Source organism: Orcinus orca, chromosome 19, assembly GCF_937001465.1.
Source record: "Orcinus orca chromosome 19, mOrcOrc1.1, whole genome shotgun sequence".
Lineage (NCBI taxonomy): Eukaryota > Metazoa > Chordata > Mammalia > Artiodactyla > Delphinidae > Orcinus > Orcinus orca.
In genome coordinates, this window is record NC_064577.1 from 40,367,688 (window position 1) to 40,389,245 (window position 21,558).

Genomic DNA, 21,558 nt, shown 5'->3' on the forward strand with positions numbered 1-21,558 from the left:
TGGTGGTTTCACTGCAGTCTACAGGGAGACGCGATGCCATCGTCATTTCACTGCAGTCATCGTGTGGGACAAAATGGACTGGTAAGGAGGGCATTGGTAGTCTAAAGACATGGAGGCAGTCTGGGACCTGAGACCCTTTGCTGCAGTGCTACAATGCTTGCACCTGGACAAACGTCTCTTTGAGCAACAAAATACAAGGAAACTGTAAGGGACTAAAAAAACTGCGTGCATGTTGCAGTTGGGGCAAATTCTGGACAACAAGATATAAAAGATACAAAAAGTCCAAAAAAACTCAACTGCCACTTCTGAAGAGTTGGGAGCAACAACAGGGTGTCGGGAGCAAAAGCAGGGTACTGGGCATGACCCCTGCACTCAACAGCACCAAAGGGGTGGGCAAACACCTAAGCCGTCCCTCTGGCCTGACCCCCGGAAACATCCCTACTCCTCACCCCATATAGGGAACCAGCTCTCCCTTCCTCCGGGAGTGAGCAAGGGAAACTGTTACTTGTTTTCACTCCCCCCTGCTGCAGCAGGGGCCCCAGTATAGCCTTGCCTGAATTTCTTGTCTCACCTCTAGTCTATTATCTATTGCTTGGGGAAGGCCAAGAACCTGGTGGGTAACAATGTGATCAAAATAAACAAAAATAATTTATGCCACTTGGACTTTTAAGTTAGTGAAGCCAAATCACACTTGTACAAAAGCTCACTTAAGTTCATTACTAGGGTGGATCATGTAGGGATCAGTGGCAGGGTTGCCTATGGGCTGGGGTTGAAGGAGGAGATTAGAGAGAAAGACAGAGGAGCAAAGATGGAATTTTGGTGGCAGTCCTCAGCTAAAGAGTCCAAAATGGTTCACCGTGGAGGAGAAGGAATTAGATTTTCATTCTTTTTGCTCTGGAGAGAAGGACTGCAGCTCTTGAAGCCTGGAATCCCAATTCTGTGATGGCGCGGAATGAGAGAATGAGAGAAGTCTGGCCAGCCTTCAAATGTTGAAGTGCAGTTGAGCTGATCGGAAGGCAATGACCATGGAATGTGAAGATCAAAAGAAGAAAGCCAGAAGACAGCAGAAAAGAAAGCATTGAAAATTTGCTGACTGGAAAAATACCCTCATGCTAAAAAAACCCCAAACCCCATAAAAACATCAAGTCGTTTCATGTTGTTGTAGTTACACTCCTGCCCTGGAAAGATTTATGAAAGCAAAGGAAGAGAGGAGCACATAACATAATTAGGAACAGGCTACCTAGAACACAGTTATTCTAGCTGTGGCTTAATTTGGTTAACAGACTCTGGTCCTGGTTCAAATAAGCTGGCTCTGCTATTCACTTATGTCTTTCACTTCTGTGTCAACAGCTGCCTGTTGACCCCGCTGCCCAGGTAAATGCCGGAGTCAGACAAAGCGGAGACAGTTCTCTGCTAAGAATCAGGAGACCTGAGGACAGGTTACTCATGTGACTTAGAAGGGCTGTTTTACCTCTGTAGGTCTGCATTTTTGTATCTATGAAAAGAAAAAAACATTTTTTTGAATAGAATTAATAATGAACAACTTAAAAAAAAAATAAGGGCCAATTCAGGAAAAAGAAAAATATTAAAAACTTTTTTCTTTTTATTAAGAAGCCAGCAACCCAGAGGCAGCTTTTTTATCTTTCACACTGAAATTAGATTTTGGACTTTGGGTTGCGCATCATTGGACTAGACTGTTGCTAGTTTCTCTTCCAGATAAATTAGGTCCTTGGTTCCCTAATGGAAGTAACTTTTATTGACTGCTACTCATACTGTTTCTAGTCAATTCTTTCCTTAACAACATCATCAGAAGGCTCTTTGGCCAGAGTGTTTTCTGTTCTCAAGAGGCTCTTGAAAAACTCTTGGATACAAATTCTATTCTGCTATTTGATTTACACATATAGGCCTTAAAGGCGTCTGTCTTAGTTTGGCAATTACTACAGAGTGAAATCAATAAATATTAAAAATTTAACAGCTAACGTAATGATTTTCAGAAAACAGCTCAGCAAAGTTTGACAGGTTACAAACAACTAGTCAATTGTTAAGGACTGGAACTTCGACTATCCAGGTGTGTCTTCAAATGAAACGCTCCTGGAGCGATAAAACCACTGCCAACAGAAGAAGGAGACTCCCACTGATATTTCTTCATGTAAATCTAATCACCTGATCAATCTTGCTTTGAAACTCTTCCAAAGCAAAGAATTAGACAAAATTTTGATATAGGGTCTGATCCTAGGAAACCAAAAGAGATGGCAACACCAAAAACACTATAAAATTTTCCTTCCTAACCCCTTGGGAAAAGTTTGGTCATTCCTTAAAAGTTTCTAGTAACTTTTTCTAGTTTCCGCTAGTTTCTTAAACATAGAGTTACCATTTGACCCCGCAGTTCCACAACTAGGGGTATACTTAAGAGAAATGCAATCATGCATCTACATGAAAACTTGTACGCAAGTGTTCCTAACAGTATTGTTCATAATAGCCCCAGTGTGGGAACAATCCAGATATCCATCAACTAATGAATGGATAAACAAGGTTTATCCATACACTGAAATATTGTTTGGCCATAAGAAGAAATGAAGTACTGATACATGTTACAACATACATGAACCTTGAAAACATCATAAGTGAGAGAAGCCAGACCCAAAAGGTTACATGTTGTGTGATTCCATTCATATGAAATGTCTAGAATAGGCAGCTCTATGAGTCAGAAAATAGATGAGTGGTTGCCGAGGGCTGTATGGGTTCGGGTGAAATGGAGGTGACTTCTAATGAGTGTGGGGTTTCTTTACGGAGTGAGAAAGAATGTTCTAAAATCGATTTGTGGTAATGGTTGTACAATTCTCTGAATATGCTGAAAACCATTGAACTGTTCACTTTATTATTTTTTTTACGATTTTTTTTTGATGTGGACCATTTTTTGGAAAGTCATTATTGAATTTGTTACAATATTGCTCCTGTTTTATGTTTTGGTTCTTTGGCCTCGAGGCATGTGGGATCTTAGCTCCCCAACCAGGGATCGAACCCGCACCCCACCCCCGGAATTGGAAGGCAAAATCTTAACCACTGTACCGCCAGGGAAGTCCCTGGACTGTTCACTTTAAATAGATGAATTGTACAGTATGTGAATTATATCTCAATAAAGTTTTTTTTTTTTTTTTTTTTTTTTGCGGTACGGGGGCCTCTCACCACTGTGGCCTCTCCCGCCGCGGAGCACAGGCTCCGGACGCGCAGGCCCAGCGGCCATGGCCCATGGGCCCAGCCGCCCCACGGCACGTGGGATCCTCCCGGACCGGGGCACGAACCCGCGTCCCCTGCATCAGCAGGCAGACTCTCAACCACTGCGCCACCAGGGAAGCCCTGTTATAAATTTTTAAAGCTATTATAAGTTTTGTTAAAAAAGAAGTAAAAACAAAAATTTTATGCCCTTGGTTTCTCTGCAGTGAAGCAGCATTGGCCCAGGCAGCAGACATTGCATTTCCTTTTCTTTTTTAAAAAAATAAATTTATTTATTTATTTTTGGCTGCGTTGGGTCTTCGTTGCTGCGTGGGGCTTTCCATAGCTGCGGGGAGCAGGGGCTACTCTTCACTGTGGTGCACGGACTTCTCATTACAGTGGCTTCCATTGTTGCAGAGCATGGGCTCTAGGTGCATGGGCTTCAGTAGTTGTGGCACATGAGCTCAGCAGTTGTGGCTTGCAGGCTCTAGAGCACAAACTCAGTAGTTGTGGCACATGGGCTTAGTTGCTCCATGGCACGTGGGATCTTCCTGGACCAGGGCTCGAACCTCTGTCCCCTGCATTGGCAGGCAGATTCTTAACCACTGCGCCACCAGGGAAGTCCCAGAAGTTGCATTTTCTTAATGGGTCTGTTTTCCTAGGGCAATAATACAATTGTATAGTATGTGTGTGTGTGTGTGTGTGTGTGTGTGTGTGTGTGTGTGTGTATCATCCTCAAACCTATTTCCCTAAAACGGATAGACTGCTAGACCAATCTATCAAATTATGCTATAATATAACATGGACCTTGGTTTAAAACGGTCATCGGTCACTTAAACCTACTTCCATCCTGAGGTTTCACAAGTCGTTTCTAAAGCAAACATACATCTGTAACTTGGGGAAAAGATCTGTGTTCAAAATGTGCTCGTACATTGGCTATATTACAAATTGATCATGGCCTGACACTCTGCTCGGCTTTACCCGTCACAAATTCTTAGCCCTTAGGGCTGTCCATTTCTAGACTTTGCCTGTCCCAGTGAAAGGTAGCAGTCCTGTATTTGTGGAGTCTCTGATCTAAATAATCTTCCACGGTGTCTCTTTACTTTCTACTCCTGTATATGGCTCTATACCAAAAGTTCTTTGTGGTAATTCTACCTTCTCATGCTATCTCGATTGTAGAAATAAGTTACTTACTGTCTGACCCAGATAGGCTGAGCATGGCTTTTAAGCTCTTCCTTGAAAGAAAGAAAAGAAATAGCTAAGGTTGTTTTAGACACTGCTGTTAATCTAATATGGTCATGCCTGTTCCAATAGTTAGTTTATGAAATTAACTTTGAAATACAGTATCTTCATACTTAGAAATAAATACTAGCTCACTGGGAGGATCACTCTGTGTTTTTTTTTTTTAATTGGAGTATAATTGCTTTACAGTGTTGTGTTAGGTTCTGCTGTAGGATGAAGTGAATCCCCTCTTGGACCTCCCTCCCTCCCCTGCCCCCTTCCCACACCTCTAGGTCATCACAGAGCACCGAGCTGAGCTCCCTGTGCTATATAGCAGGTTCCCACTAGCTATCTATTTTACACATCGTAGTGTATTTATGTCAAACCTAATCCCCCAATTCATCCCACCCTCCCCTTCCCCACTGTGTCCACATGTAAATTCTCTACGTCTGTGTTTCTATTCCTGCCCTGCAAATAGTTTCATCTGTACCATTTTTCTAGATTCCACATATATGCATTAATATACATTATTTGGGGGCTTCCCTGGTGGCGCAGTGGTTAAGAATCTGCCTGCCAATGCAGGGGACATGGGTTCGATCCCTGGTCCGGGAAGATCCCACATGCCGCGGAGCAACGAAGCCTGTGTGCCACAACTACTGAGCCTGCACTCTAGAGCCCACGAGCCACAACTACCGAGCCCATGTGCCACAACTACTGAAGCCTGCATGCCTAGATCCTGTGCTCCACAACAAGAGAAGCCACCGCAATGAGAAGCACGTGCACCACAACAAAGAGTAGCCCCTGCTTGCTGTAACTAGAGAAAGCCCGCACACAGCAAGAAGGCCTAACACAGCCAAAAATTAAAACAACAACAACAACAACAACGGTATTTGTCCTTTGGCCACAAGAAATCAAAATCTCTGCGGTCTGAATGAAGAGTTGTATCTGGTATTGGAAGGATGGTTTGATGCAGCCATTAGTCTTACTGGCATCTGTGGGGCAGAGGATAGAGGATGAACTTGGAGTCAGACTGCCTAGCTCTTAAACTGTCTCCTCTATTCTGGGCAAGATACCTAATCCTTCTGTGCCTATTCATACGTAATGTGAACATAAATTCTAACACCCACCTCACAGAAACCTTGGGAGAATTAAGGGAATTCACTGTATAAATAAATAAAATACTTAGAACAGAGCCTGGTATATATTAAGCCCAAATTTCATCTTTTATTATGTGTCTTTATTAACCTCACCAACTGCTGGGGGCAGGGACATTATTTACTTTCTGCCAGAATCCTACTGCAAGGAACCTGGACTTGGTCCCTGAGGGCAAATAAACCATCCAGGATGGAGGCCGTGCCCAAGCAGTGGGGTTCAATTCAGACAGAACAAGACCATTTCCCTTCCTCCTTGGTGAGACCGTTAGTGTCTTGGAGGGGCCTGGTGCCACCCCTGAAGAAATAAAATTCGGTAGGAGGACTCACCTTTCCCTAAAGAGTCACATCCCAAAGTTCTGAAGCGAATGATCAGACTCACTCTCAGTAGATCCGGAGATATGCCGATGAGTCAAGGCTTCTGGAGGTGGGACCCTGCGCCCAGGATGAAATAAATCCTGCAGAAATACTTTCAGTAGCTCCCTTGAGCAGCCCTCGGTGCTATCACTTGCCCTGTTCATATTTTCTTTAACTATAACCCAAAACCTTGCTGACACTGGGCTACTGGATTCCACAGTCTGCTCAGTTTTTTTTTTGGCCAGGACCAGGGATTGAACCTGCGCCCCTTGAGGTGGAAGTGCAGAGTCCTAACCACTGGACCACCAGGGAATTCCCTGCTCAGTCTTGTTCTGCTGCTATGACTTACATTCCCTGATTGCTTAGTTTGGTAATGATCTTGCCTGTCTGCCCCCAAGTTGCAGTTTTGTAACAGGAGAGAGCCAATCCTGACTCCATGTTGGATCTGTTTCTTTTATTTTAACCTTTGCTTCTGATTGCTTTTGTTCATTAAAAGGATACTGTCTATACACAGTGGCCTGCCTTAGGGAACCCTGTCCCCTCTGCTTGAATGTTAAACCAAAGTGCCTTTGTTCAGGGAAACATCCTGACCCTGTCCACCTGTGGATGGCGGCAAGAAAGAAGAAATGAACACATCCCCTCCCCAAGGCTGGCCATTCCAAGGGACATTCGCAAACCTTATGGCCTTTTAATTTTACTTCCTCATCTCCTCCCCCTCTGTTCTATAAAAGAAACTGGCATCCAAACCCTGATAAGGTGGGTTTTTTTGGAGACATTAGTTTGCCATCTTCTCTGTCTGCCAGCTTTCCGAATAAACTTGTATTCCTTGTCTCAGCACCTCGTCTCCCGACTTATTGGCCTGTCGTGTAGCAAGCAGAGCGAGCTTGGACTCGGTAACAGTTTGACCCCATAGAGCAACTCATGCTGCACTGTGGTCTGGTAAATAATGTTCAGCCTTGGCCAACTAGAATATGATATTGTGACTCTGTTGATATGCTCGACTCTACCTGTGCCCCTGTGGACACTTTGTAAGTCTCAGCAGCCCTACTGGGACTCCTGGGCAACCCAAGACAAAGCACCTTCCTCTTGCAAAAAGAAAACATAAGTATATAGAAACCAAATTATTTGTTTAGGGAAATAGAGAAAGACCTAGAAATTTAGCTAAGCCAGAATGAGAACCTTCAGATCACATTGCCTCTAAAATATAGTAATCAGCAAGACTTCATTCTTAAGTAAAATGTTGTTTTAATAAAATACTGCACGTATATATTTTTCTTTGCAAAGATGTTATGACCAGGATGGTTGGTGTGAATGATACTATATGGTAAGCTATATAATTAGTAGAAAAAACAAGGACTCTCAAATAAATAGGCTTCAACATTTTTTTTAAAGGACATATCCTGCAAATTAGTTGAGACTAGAGAATAGGCAAAGAGGAGGAGTTGGCTTTTCCTCCAAGAATGCACTCTTGATTGGCTTGGGATAGAGAAAGGAGTCATATTTACCTCCAGGAATCAAAAGTAACATTGGAGTGACCTTCTGGAGAGAGAAATCCTGGCCCTCTCCTTGCCATTTTGCCCAAGATTTCAGAGCTTAACTGCAACATACAAAAGCACCACTATAGAGTCACTTTTAGGCATCTGAGGATCCAGCAGGGTGGTTGTGGAATCAGTGGAAAATGCTGGGGAAAGCAGAGCTGGGCTAATAAGGAGAAAGATCGAATGTTATAGAGGAGAAGCTGACATTGCCTGAGTATTCTGACCTAGTGCAATACCCAGATCACTGCAGCCATTCAGAAATCCCAGTAAATACAATGACCATGGATATATAATAGAAAAATACAAGAAGCAGAATTACTCCACTAAGGACCTATTCATTGTACTTTAAGTTGGTCCCCCACCGTTGAGAGCCCTTTACCTAAAGATTCGTATATCATCGAAGCCATTAAGATATTGTTTGACATACAATTTGCATGACATGCAAGATATTTAAAAATCCTCCTTAATCAATCCTTCTTTCCCTATCAAATCCACTGCTCCTTTCTCCTTTTCTGGGTAAGGATGAGCATGAGTAGAAAATTCAGTGTGATCCCCAGCCTGGCGTTATGAGCTGGCCCTACCAAGAAGTCTCGCTTTTGTGTATTGGACAAAAGAGTAAGTATATCTTCGTGGAAAAAAAGCCAGAATGACCCAACCTCCAATAAGGCTTTTCTCAAAGAGCCTTATTAGCTTTTCAAAAAAACATCACCCAATGCAATTAGAATTGCAAAGAGGGAAGGGGGTGTCGCCTGAGCTGACTCTATAGTACCTCTGGCCTCACAACGGGCTGGCAGAAGGCCCTAGCCACCTTCAATCCTTGGTGCAGTCATCGACTTTTAAATTCTGAAGACTCCACATCCCTTTACAAAGTCTTCTTGTTCGGCTGGCCCAGGACCTGGGCCAGGCAGTAGGGGATGAGACTGACAGACGCCAGGGGCACTGCCGCACTCTTGCAGAAGGACAGGACATAGAAGATCAGCTCGATGTGGGATGGGGGTTTCAAAGAGTCAAAGAGATGCAGGAGGACGAGGGAGGCCACAATGCAGCTGAGGCGGAACGGGAACCACTTGCTAAGCTTGCCTTTGCAGCTCTCCCTGTACATGCTGGAGTTGAGAGCCAGACCCAGGCCAAAGAGTGTCCCCAGGTTCTTGAGGAGGCTGGCAAAGGGCGTAGTGTCAATGTGGACCCATTCTGGCCGCTCACACCTTCGCTTGGCTTTCTCTACGGTCCACAGGAGGTCGACCCCCAGCCCCTTTAGCAGCAGGTAAAATCCAATGGCAAAACTGAACAGGAAGAAGGTAATGAGAAAGTATTTCTTGAGATTGGCGTTGTAGATGCTCCGGATATGGCGGAAAGTCTCAGCAACCGCGATGCCTGAGCGGAAGAAAGAATGACCGTGAGAACTGGGGAAGACGCTGGCCCTTCAGCTAGAGGTGGGTTTGGAGCAATGGGTGACATGCCATCCACCTCACCATTGTGGAGTTAAATCACAGATGCCAGATTGAGGGTCGTTTGTTTTCTTCCCATATGTGATTCCAGCCTGTCCTCAGCCACAGATTCTTTCAGATGGAAGAGTCATGTCACATACTTCCTCACTCCACATGCAAGTTTCCTCTGTGTATCTGTGTGTGTGTGTGTGTGTGTGTGTGTGTGTGGTCCTCCTGTCTCTACTTGAGTACCCTCAGGGATGAAGAGCTCACTCCCACTCAGGGAGCCCATTTCATCTTTGCATGGATTTGATCATTAGACAGTTCTTCCTTGTGCTGAGCTAAATAAAACCTCTCTCCTTCTAATGATGTCTATTGGTCTCAGTTTTTTTCCGCAGGTGTTAATAAGTGGTAAATCTAGAACCTCTGTCAGCACATTTAAAGATACTTATTCTCAGCGGTGAGGGATAAATTAGGAGGTCGGGATTAACATATACACACTATATAAAATAGATAACCAACAAGGACCTACTCTATAGCACAGGGAACTATACTCAATATTTTATAATAACCTATAAGGGAAAAGAATCTGAAAATGAATATATATATATGTGTATGTGTATATATATATATAGATAGCTATACCTGTATATATATCTGAATTACTGTGCTGTACACCTGAAACTAACATGATATTGTAAATCAACTATACTTCAATTAAAAAACTAAAAAAAAAAAAAAACACTAATAAACTGGGGGGGAAAAAAAGAAGAGACTAAGACAGACTGGGAACTCAAAAAATAAAATAAAGAAAGATAGTTATTCTCCTCTCTAACTTAAACATTCCTGGGTCTTTCATGTAACATGAACTTCCAGGCTCTTTCTCAAACACGGAACCCCGTGCTAAATGCTGTGTTAATTCCGTGGTTGCCATGAAGCCATTATTTCCCTTGTTCTCAACATGCTTCTGTGAATTCTACCCTGCTCTGCTTTTTCAGGTCTCCAGGGGAAAAATGCTGCATTTTCCTTAAGGTCTTATATTCTAGTGCTTTCCACAAAGTCAAGAAATTCTTGCTTACACTTAACCAAAGTCTCTTCTGCCCCTCAAAAACTGGATCCAAGAAAACAAAATATTCAAAATTCAGAACCTATAATAAAGACCAGCTGTGGGTATCTGTTAGGTTTGCAAATGAATTTATTTAAATAAAGAGCTTTCCAAGGATATGGTGTTAATTTGTTAAATTTGGTAGCTTTTCTTAAGACTAAACTAGGGGCCACTTCCAACTGAAGACCCGTAAGAAATAAAGAATGTAAATATCTTGGAGATTTCAAGCGAATTCAACTGGGTAGGTTAATTTTCTGTATTGTCATGTTTCTGGAACATACTTAGTTGTGTACATCTGGGCACTCCTATAGAAATGAGTCCTTTCAAATCGCCCACCCTTGACTTTCAACCCACTGAAATGCTAATAGCATTGATTATACACAGAACATGGCAGGAATGCTGGGATTTTGTCCTGATGAGGGAGGAATGGTATAAGTGGGGAGTTGGAGGGAGGGAGCCAGAGCAGCTGGTACCTGACAAGACTCCAGCAACAACTTGATGGGGAAAATGAGCAGCAAGGTAGATTCGCGAAAGACAGACATTCAGCTGCACTGCCCAGAATCCCAACCACAAAATGATGTTCAAGCACCTGCAATGGAAGAGGCAGCCATAAGAGAACCCAGTTATAGATCCTTCAGCAAAGAGAACAGCCTCAGCAGGAATGTTGGAGCCTGGCAAACTCAGGTTTCATCAGTGGAATTTTTGTAAATTGAAGCCTGTATTCAAAATTCAAAGATAACCATGGCAAGTGGTGAACCCCTGTGTATGTGAATTTTAACCTCCCTATTTTATGTTTCATAATTAAGGATTTTCACAGTGTCTGCATACCCAGAATTCCCCATAGAAGGAATGTCTTCTGCTTCTTTGTTTATTTTAACCTGGACGGGGCGTCTCAATTGTTGGTACAGAAATGGGTTTTTGTTTAAAGCCTGCTTCTAGCTTACTAGCTGATCTCGAGAAACCCCTCTGCTATGTTAGGCCTTTTTTACTGATCTCTAAAATTAGGTGTTGCCCATTCACAACATTCATTAAGTGGGTCCCTTCCAGCCCTAACATTCTGTGACTCTAATATTCACTCTCAGCAGAAATGCCACAACTCTTATCAGTACCAGCCTAAGGCATGGGGTGGGCTGGGGGCACGTGAAGAAGAGTAAGTGGTGTGTCAGCTTCAGAGAGCCACCTCCTGCCCTCCACCACCCACAACCCAGAGCTGAGTTCTTACCGAAATCTGTAGGTTGGCTTTTTCTTTCCCCGAAAGATAGAGAGGGTAGACGTGACCATCACATAGTATACACCTGCCGTACCCATGGCGTGGCCAGAGGGACTCCCTAAAGAATAGGAAAGAGATGAATGAATGAACCAAGGGTTAAAAGTCTCCATGTGGGAGATTGCTAGGGGGCATCATCTATCCATCCAACCATCCATCCTTCCATCTATCCATCTTTCCATACATCCATCCATCCATCTATCCATCCATCCATCTATCTTTCCATTCAGGAAATTTAATGGAAAAGCTACAAGATGTTGAAGTAGAAGGACCCTGGGCTCACCTCCTCTCATGAGCATACCAAAATCACAACTAACTGCTGAACAACTATTGATGGAAAAGACTGAAACCTATCTTTCCATCCATCCATCCATCCATCCATCCAATTATCCATCCACCCATCCATCCTTTCATCCATCTACCCATCCTGCCATCCATTCCTTTATCCATGTAGTCATTTATTTAACGAATATCTATTGAGCTCCTACTACGTGCCCAGCACCATGCTAGGCTTGGGGAGTACAGTGGTGAGCAAAGTCAGAGAAGGTCATAGCTCTTGCGGTTATATACAATCTAGAGATTACAAAAAGAATCAACGTGCTGGGTATACAATCACAAACCCATCTGCCTTCCACTATCTCTCTTCCACTCTCTGCTCAGTCTGCTCCAGCCATGCTGGCCTCATGGCTCTCCTTTAAACACACGCCCACTTCAGTGTCCCTGTGATGTTGGCCTTTCTAACCAGACACTACTTCCTTCAGAAATTTACTGGCTAATTCCCTCGCCTCTTTCAAGTTTTTGCTCAGATCTCACCTTCTCCATGAGTCCTACCCTGACCACCTTATTTAATCCTGCGTTCAATTCCTATTCCTGCTTCCTCTTCCCTGAAAGATGGAGGGTCCTGAGATGTGCCACTCAGATCCCCTTCTGGACTGAAGAGTTATTTCCCCTTTCTCTTGTTGAGAGTGTGGTTGCAGATGGCCCTCAGCTCTCAGACTTCTCTGGAAGTCTTGCCCTGGGCTGAAAAGAGCTGTCTTGATCACAGCTACCCTCTCCCTGAGGGGGGAGCCTGCACCCAATCACTGGTCTCTATTGGGGTATAAGGGTCTGGTCTCCTTGAATCAATTCAGAGCTCCTATGGGGTTGGCTGAGACTGAATCGCAACTAGGTTTCTTCTGCCCAGGTGGCTTCTGTCCCTTTCTTCTACGAATGCTGCTCCCAAGAGCAGCCTACCTCCTGCATGCTGATCTCCATCTGAGTCTGCTTTCCAGGGAACCGCATAGGTAAAGCCTTGCCTTTCTTTCTTCCTCCTCCTCCTTCTTCTTCCTCTAATATCCTAAATATTTTACTTGTGTATTATGATTTTTTTTTATAACACACACGCACGCACACACACACACACACATACCCCATTCAAATGTAAGCTCCACAAGAGGGGGAACTTTTTATTTTTTTGCCACGCTGCACGGCTTGCAGGATCTTAGTTCCCTGACCAGGAGTTGAACCCAGGCCACCACAGTGAAGGCACCGAGTCCTAACCACTGGACCACCAGGGAATTCCCACGGGTAGGGATCTTTGTTTTATTCACTGAAGCATTTCAAGTACCTAGAACAGTGTTTGGCACAGGTGTTAGATAAATAACACTTGAATGAATGGATATGCTCTGAAGTGAATCAAGGATTTGTGAGAACAAATAACTAAGGGCCATGCCCTAGTCTGGGGGTCAGTGATAGGGTGTTTGAGGAAGGGACACTAACACTGAGACCTACGGGTGAGCAACGGGGTTGAGTATTCCTTTCCTTACTGAAAAATTAAATCTATCATGTGGCTGAAAAACACCTGTCTGGATGTACCTAGTAAAATACAGACAGGGTGTGGGGTTGGACAGTCAGCTCGGGAGGCCACATCTCCCGGGCCAGGCCTCTGGGAAGCACAGCCAGGGGCTCAGGCCTCTACCATGTTCCCTTCCCTGGACAAAGGGCCACAGCACAGTTACTCTCCTGAGCCCTTTGCCTGTGAGGGAGCCCTTGCCTTTCTGGACTAGCAATTTCGGTTCTGGAAACATTAGGCAGATTTCCAAAGTGTCAGTCATGGGCTATTTGGGAAGGCCTTGCTTAAGTGAATTCAAATGGAGTTGTACCGGACTTCCTTGGTGGTCCAGTGGTTAAGAATCAGCGTGCCAATGCAGGGAACATGGGTTCGAGCCCTGGTCCAGGAAGATCTCACATGCCGCGGGGTAACTAAGCCCGTGCGCCACAACTACTAAGCCTGTGCTCTAGAGCCTGCAAGCCACAACTACGGAGCCCGCGTGCCACAACTACTGAGCCCGCATGCCTAGAGCCCATGCTCTGCAACAAGAGAAGCCACTGCAATGAGAAGCCCACGCACCACAACGAAGAGTAGCCCCCACTCGCCACAACTAGAGAAAGCCTGTGCACAGCAACAAAGACCCAATGCAGCCAAAAATAAATAAATAAAATAAAATAAAATGGAGTTGTACCAAATCCAAGACCATGACCAAAGCTTGCAAGAGTGGCTCTGCTCATGTCTCCCTCAAAGACAGCTTCATCCAGAACATTGTTACCAGGTGTCCACTGTGAGCAAGGTTCACCCAGTTTCTGTCTGGACAAGGGCTGCGAGTCTCACCTGGACCGGTCTCACAGGTGACCGGGAACTGCTTTATCAGCGGCACGGAGGTGTTGCTGTAGTAGTCGGTGTCCAGGACCCACCAGTATGGGCGCTGTCCAAAGAGAATCCTGTGAAAAAGCAGAACCGATATCTGGAATTACTGAGGGAACACTTTGTCCCAATGCCACACCTTCGAGAAGAGAGAGTAGCTCAAGGAGAAGACCCATGTGATCCTACACAGAACACTGGTATCACGGGCACCTCCAAGAAGGGGAACTGGATGGCTGGAGAGGGGCAAGGGAGGGAGACTTTTTTAAAAAAATATTTTATTTATTTATTTTTAGCTGTGTTGGGTCTTCATTGTGGTGCACGGGCTTCTCATTGCAGTGGCTTCTCTTGTTGCAGAGCACGGGCTCTAGGTGCGTGGGCTTCAGTAGTTGTGGCACACAGGCTCAGTAGTTGTGGCACACGGGCTTAGTTGCTCCGTGGCATGTGGGATCTTCCCGGACTAGGGCTCGAACCCGTGTCCCCTGCATTGGCAGGCGGATTCTTAACCCCTGGGCCACCAGGGAAGTCCCGGGAGGGAGGCTTTATGGTGCACCCATTATATAACTTTTGAATTTTGCACTATTTGAAGGTATTATTTATTCAAACATAAATAAATAAATCCAATATCCTCAAAGCCGTATTAACGGCAACTATGTGACTTTTTTTTTTAAACCCCAAGAAGAATTTGTCCTGGCAGGATGCATAGGAACTACAGTTTGCAACCTGGACTTGCATATTCTACGGGTTCTCTTTCTGCTGGCCTCCAGAGTCTTGGGTTTCTTCCGGACACCAGAGAATGAGCCCCAGCCCCAAGGACAAGCCCCACCAGGGGATGTGGTCTCTGTTTCCATCAGAATCACTCTCTGTTAGGACATACATAGCTTCAGGGGCTTGTTCTGCATCCTCTCAGCTTTGAAACAGAATATCTCAGACAAACCGCTTTCCCTTTCATAGCATGTTTTTCATTGTGGAAACAGGTGTGAAGGGTTGGTCAGGATGCCTCCTTTGCCCTGCAGTGGAGGAACAGTGATTTCTCACTAAAATTAGCCACGAACTCTGACCTCTACCAACTCAGAGAAAATCCATGGTTCTTTACATGAAATTAGATGTTTGGAATAACGTTTTATCTTTTTATATGTTAGAGTTATGCTATTGAATACCAGAAGTTACAGACAAGGTCGAGTTTTCAACAGGAATTTCAGAATCCCATCAATACGCCTTGGGCTTCTGAGCCCAATAACGATGTTCTTTCCTACCCTAAAGGAGTTTTCTTGTTTATGGCCAAAGAAAATTAGAGCTAGAAGAGATCTTAAGAATCACCTACCAGTGAACAAAGATAATTTTAGGGATGGTAAAGATCTTAGAGGGCGGCTGGTCCAACCTCTTCATTTTCTAGACGAGGAAATAGAGGTCAAACCAGTAATGTGTTGGAGTCATCCGGTACTGGCTACCAGATGCAAGCTGGACCCAATGGTAGCTTGAAAGTGGGATAATATACACAGTAGAAACTGGCAAATACTAAAATCAGGGATTTTTACCCCCAAGAGTCAGTTTATCAACACTGGATGTAACATAGTTCGTAAGAGCGTTGCCTCTGAAACCAGCCTGTCTGGGCTTCAATCCTGCCTCCGACACCACCTGTGTTTTTCTAGTCGTTTAACTCAGTGCGTTAAAGTGCTTAGCACATGGCCTGGCACATACTACGTGTTCGATAAATGTTAATAACTATACTAATTATTAAGGTCTCAGAGATAATCTAAGTTTACAGATTATAAAACAGAAACTCAAGAGAGTTGCTACGAGTTGTCCAGGACATACAGCCGGTAGGTGGCTGAACAAGAGAGTTCCCTGGATTACTTCTCATGACCCCACACAACAAGTTTTGAAATTGCCTATGTGTTTCCCTTCTTCATACCTCATTTTTCTTCCTTCGTACATCTATCTTTATGTCACCTATGCTGTTTCATAGTAATAAAACGGTGTTTCTTTGCTTATAGCCTATAATTCACAAGGTCTAGCTGGCCTTCCATCCATATGACATAGCCTTTCCTGTATCTTCAGCTCACTGACAGGGTTTTCTCTGTCTACCCTCATTCTGTAGAGGATCCAAAGTCAGGAGGGGAGTAAGCTGTGCCTTCCTGAATAACATGGAGAAGAGGCAACTTCTGACGGGCAGACATTTCCAGAGAGAACGCCAGCCTCTCCTTGCCGAGGTCCTCTTTGTCTGGCTCTTACTCACCACTTAAAGACGAGGTTGAGCCAGTCTCCAATCACAGCTACCCAGAGGAGTTTGATGCCCACAGCTTCTCGGAGATGGAACCAGATGGGGAAGAGGACATAAAAGGCATTCCTGAGGTCTGCGATCACGGACACCAAGATGAACCAATCCTGGGAATTCTGATAATTCACCTGGAGGTAGTGCGTTGACTGGACCCCAAAATCGTGCAGAGCATTCATTCCCTCCTCCATCCTCACTCAGGAAGCCTTTGGCTGCGGCCTTGCAGTTATTTCAGACTTGGTGGTGATTGCTCTGCTATCAGCCTGTGTCTTGCCTCTGTTTTATACACTCTGTATCCAGTCTGCAGGTCAACCCAGCCCTGATCTTTGGACTCAAAAACCGCTTTTGTCTAAAATCTATTGATCAAAGGTGCATCACCAGTAGGTTGATGCAAACGTGTTCAGTGTGATTTACGTAAAATAGGAAAACAGGCACAGAAAAACAGCCTGATCGTCCGTGGGCTGGCACGGCCAATGATTAACTTTGGCATTGTTGCTTGACAGTGCAAGGGGCTGCCCTCCTGGTTCCGAAATCCGGCCAGAGACACAGGACAGAGTCTAAATCTGCCATGGTTCTTGCAAAGATGCCTGATTTCCTAAGTCTGCAACTGCACTTATTTTGGAACAAAGAGAAGTCTTGGTGCTCTAGCTACTCAACTTTTAATTTATTAATTTTAAAATATAGTAAGTTCTATTGTACTGGGAACTGCCATGTTGCTGGGCATTTCTTAACTGCATTAGGGTCTAGGAAATGCTTCTGATTTGCGAGATCAAACCTTCTTCACAGAATTGGCTCTATATCTCTTAGGGCCAGAAAATAATCATCTTTGAATGCACTGATTAATTTTGTTGTTGTTGTTTTTTTGGCAGTGCCACATGGCTTGTGGGATCTTAGTTCCCCGACCAGGGATCGAACCTGTGCCTCCTGCCGTGGCAGCACAGAGCGCTAACTACTGGACAGCCAGGGAATTCGCCCTTTGGGGTTTTAACACATAAGTTTAAGCAACAGAGTGAATGCATGTTCATGCAAAAACAATATGATGAATATGTGGTTCTAAATAAAAACACCAGCAAACTGGGGACTGGGGACTCTGGAAAGGGCTTTGTACTTCGAGCTTTCTTTCATTTGTACCTGGAGATTAGATACAGATATAGATATGATATAGATATAGATATAGATACAGATATATCAATATATACAAATAATCACCAGGAAGTAAATACAATGTTATTATAACCATGGATGTAGACAAGGAATAAAGTAACAAACACCAAGTTATGAGAAGCAATGCTGCCTGCTCACCCCTACAAACAGAAACCATCCTGCAGTCGCCTAGAGACCAAAACCTCACACTCAGATGACCTAGGACTGCGAAGGGAGCAGGGGCTGACTCAGGTGACAGACTGATGCATTTTCAAGAATAAGAGCCAGTGGGAATAAAACTTGTTAAAACCCACACGAATTCCCCATTAGGAAGTCCATGGTTGCTTTGTAAGGGGTAGTTTGGGGACAGGGAAAAGAAATTCAGAGCAAATGAGTTTGTAGCAAAGGTTGACCACATTCCGTGCTGGAAATGATTAAAACCTCGTCCAGGAGGTATGAGCTGGAGTCTCATCCCCACTCCACCCCCTGGGCTCCTACCCAGCTCAAGCAGAATCCAACTGCCCTTGACCACATTGTCTCTGCTGGTCCAAGCAACCCTCCCCTGCCATGCCTTACCTGGAGAGCAGGGATGATGGTGGTGGCGGCCTGGTGGGCTGCAAATGACACATGTACTCGTAGTGTTGAGGGGGAGGGTGTTCTGCATCATCGGGACTGCCTGGCCACAGGTAGTGGGCCCCGCAGAAGAGGTGACCCCTTCCCTCTATCCAGATAAGCCTTCCTAGAACGTATTGAGTAACTCTTGTGTGATCCCTGGGGACTGAAGTTTCTGTGGTCTGAGGTGAGTCAAGGGCAAATAGGCCAGATGCTCTGACACAATATTCAAAGGCCACTGTCTGGGTGTCCCCTGGGCTGCTAGGAGCCAGCGTGTCTGAGTTGGGCGGGGTGCCATCACGTGCTCAGCATATAGGGAGCCAGGGGTAAACCCTACCTTCTGGAGGAGACTCAGGGAGCATACTCGTGTTGATAAGGAGTCCAGATGGAGCTGATATCCCATTCTGGGCACACTGGGCAGTGGGGAATCCCTCTGGTAGGCTGCCCGCCAGGCAGGGGGACTCTCTTCATCAGAGCAATTGCATACATCATGAGACTACTTGCCAGTCTCTACCTTTCTAACTTCCACCCCCCGTCCTGCTGCCTCCAGCAAAATTTTATCGCGTGAGGAAAGAGGTGAGGCCCCAAAGGACTTGAGCCTACTAGAAAGCTGACTGAAGAGAGAAATGGTGGAACTCTAAGTCCTCAGAGGACTTGTGGATAGTTGTGGCGAATACAGTGGAAGAAGCATTTGAGTTGCTGGAGGTTTTGTTGAGAATTCTCTCATTTAAAGAACTATCTCCAGGACTTCCCTGGTGACGCAGTGGTTAAGAATCCGCCTGCCATTGCAGGGGACATGGGTTTGAGCCCTGGTCCGGCAAGATCCCACATGCCGCAGAGCAACTAAGCCTGTGCGCCACAGCTACTGAGCCTGCGCTCTAGAGCCTGCGCACCACAACTACTGAAGCCTGCGCGCCTAGAGCCCGCGCAGCCAAAATAAAGTTAAAAAAAAAAAAAAAAGAAGTTCCCCAATTTAATTCAACAAACATTTATTGAGCAAATCGCCTCGCTTGGCTCTCTGAGGAATTCAACGTTAAATCCCAGTCGTCCTTAGGGATTTCCACACCCTCTCTAGTTGGGCAGGGAAGCCATTTACTTAACTATGTGGACTGGGGGATCCTTCGATGGAAACAGAATCCATTTATACAAATACCAGTGAGCTCCCTATTATTTTGTCCTAATTGCAGATGACTCAAGACTTCTTAATGCCCTCTGGGGAAATGACAGCTGAGTCTAGGAATCAATGAAGATGGAAAATTATATGGGTCCCTCTTCACCAGGCACATTAGCTGGGCACTCCCCAGGCACTCTCTCCACAAACAGAAATTCAGAGGCTTGGGAATCTTGGTTTGGGAAGAACATGAAGGCAAGGTTCCAGAAAGTACAGTCTGGTCTGCCATTAACTAAGTGCAGCTGGTTCCAGTGTATCTGGCAACTTCTTCCCAGAGCAAGGTTGAATCATTCAATCAGACAAGCTTCTTTGCTGACAGGAAAGCAAAAGGGAGGGAGCTGTAATTGACCATGCACCTCATCCAAAAATTACATTTATTACCAAAAAGAAATTGTGACTTTATCTACAGCCAAATCCTCTATTCTGACTGGGGCTCTGGGTTCTATTGAGAGAGGAGCTGCCTTTCTGCTCAGTGATGATCACGAGAATGGGTCTTGTCTGCTCAAGGTAACAGGGAGGCCAAACCCAGCTTCAACCCAAGGCTTTGTCTGAGTAACAGCATAGATGTCTCTCAAGGGCGACGGGCTGAACTGCAAGATGTATAGTTTTATTTTTTGAAAAATTTATTTTCAGGTGCTTTTTTTTCCTACAAAGTGATCATTGGTGGGGTGGCGGGGGGGTGGTGTTTAGGGGTAGACAGAAATTGGCTGGATCAGCTGCTGTCACCTTTGACGTGAGTGACCCAGATCATTTTTCACAAAAACATGTTGGTAAAAACAGGTGGAGAGACAGGTGGATTAATCATTGTTAGCCAGTGAAAATGGCTGATTTATCTCCAGCGTGGTGGGAAAGTTCAACTGCAGGACCTTGAACTGTGCATCTATTGACCAGGTGGAAGGAGCGTGGTGCATGTCTCAAGATGAGCTGGACATTTTTTAAAAATTAATTAATTAATTAATTTTTGGCTGTGTTGGGTCTTCATTGTTGCGCGCGGGCTTTCTCTAGTTGCGGCGAGCGGGGGCTACTCTTCGTTGCGGTGCTCGGGTTTCTCATCGTGGTGGCTTCTCTTGTTGCAGAGCATGGGCTCTAGGCGTGCGGGCTTCCGTAGTTGCGGCACGCGGCCTCAGTAGTTGTGGCTCGCGGGCTCTAGAGCACAGGCTCAGTAGTTATGGTGCACAGGCTTAGTTGCCACGGCATGTGGGATCTTCCCGGATCAGGGCTCGAACCTGTGTCCCCTGCATTGGCAGGGGGATTCTTAACCACTGCACCACCAGGGAAGCCTGAGCTGGACATTTTGTCCACAGAAAAATGCTGGAGGGCATTTGCTTCATCGTAAACCGTTAAGAATTCTTGTCTCATTACCTTCCTCTTGTCACCCCAGGGTCTGCCTTCTACTGAAATCAAATGAATCATCCGAGCCATTATGGGAAGCACTGACCAACCATCTTCTTCCTCTCCTCCCTCTTCCTTAACCCCCTTCCCCAAAGAAGCTGTTTTTCCCTCCAGAGATTATCCTGTTTCCACAGACGGTCAACCAGTTCCCTCACGACCAGAGGGTAGACATTTCTACCACCCTCCATCAGCCCTTCGGGGGTGACAAACCACCCTAGCAGCTGGGACACATTCTTGCTGTCAAATTCGATTCTTCCTGCCAGGAGTTAAACTTTGCTGATGGTGCAGGGCAGAGGCAGAGGCAAAGGAAGGAAGCCTCCAAAAAAAGTGCTTAGGACTATTTGAAAAAAGCTCATTTTCTTCTTTGTCCTGGTCTGTACTCCAGAGACAAAGATGCACTAGCTAAGGAGAGACAGGAAGGTGACTCAAGCTAAGGATCCAGCCTCGACTGGCTGTTCCTCCTTGCTTCAACTCATGAATTCTTTGGAAGAACTGGAACAAACTAAAGGACGGGAGGAAACTGAGGGGTCATCAGTTGCACAGCGCTAGCTCAGCCTGTTGCGGGGGGGTGAAGTGAGGTGGGGATTGTTGAGTGGGAGGTGGGTGTGGGGCAGAAGGAGCATCTTGGTTTTCCTTAGAAGATTCAGAAATATCCTCAAGCTTCCAGCAGGCAACCCGGGAGACTGTCCCTCCTGCATTGCCATCACTAGGATTAAAAGGAAAAAAAAAAGAAGTTAAAGATCTGTGTGACCTTGGCCAAGTCACTAGACTCCTCTGGGTTTTACTCTTGTCAACTGTAAAACTGAGACTTGGTCACCCTCACCCACCATTCAGTTTTTTGGTTTGGGGTTTTTGTTTTTTTTTTTGAATTTTATTTTTTTATACAGGAGACTCTTATTAGTTATCTATTTTATGCATATTAGTGTATATATTTCAATCCCAATCTCCCAATTCATCCCACCACCACCCCACACCACCACCCCCGCCACTTTCCCCCCTTGGTGTC

The 21,558-nt window shown here is 45.1% G+C and overlaps 1 protein-coding gene across 1 annotated transcript; it reads right to left on the reverse strand.

Moving 5' to 3' along the window:
* Nucleotides 1-4,915: 4,915 nt before the first annotated feature.
* Nucleotides 4,916-16,676, reverse strand: G6PC1 (glucose-6-phosphatase catalytic subunit 1). Its single transcript, XM_004282844.4, has 5 exons — nt 16,196-16,676; nt 13,927-14,036; nt 11,235-11,340; nt 10,486-10,601; nt 4,916-8,854 (listed from the first exon to the last, which is right to left on the reverse strand). The coding sequence occupies exons 1-5, from the start codon at nt 16,423-16,425 to the stop codon at nt 8,343-8,345; spliced, it is 1,074 nt and encodes a 357-aa protein (XP_004282892.1). The 5' UTR covers nt 16,426-16,676; the 3' UTR covers nt 4,916-8,342.
* Between the last annotated feature and the right edge of the window lie 4,882 nt (nt 16,677-21,558).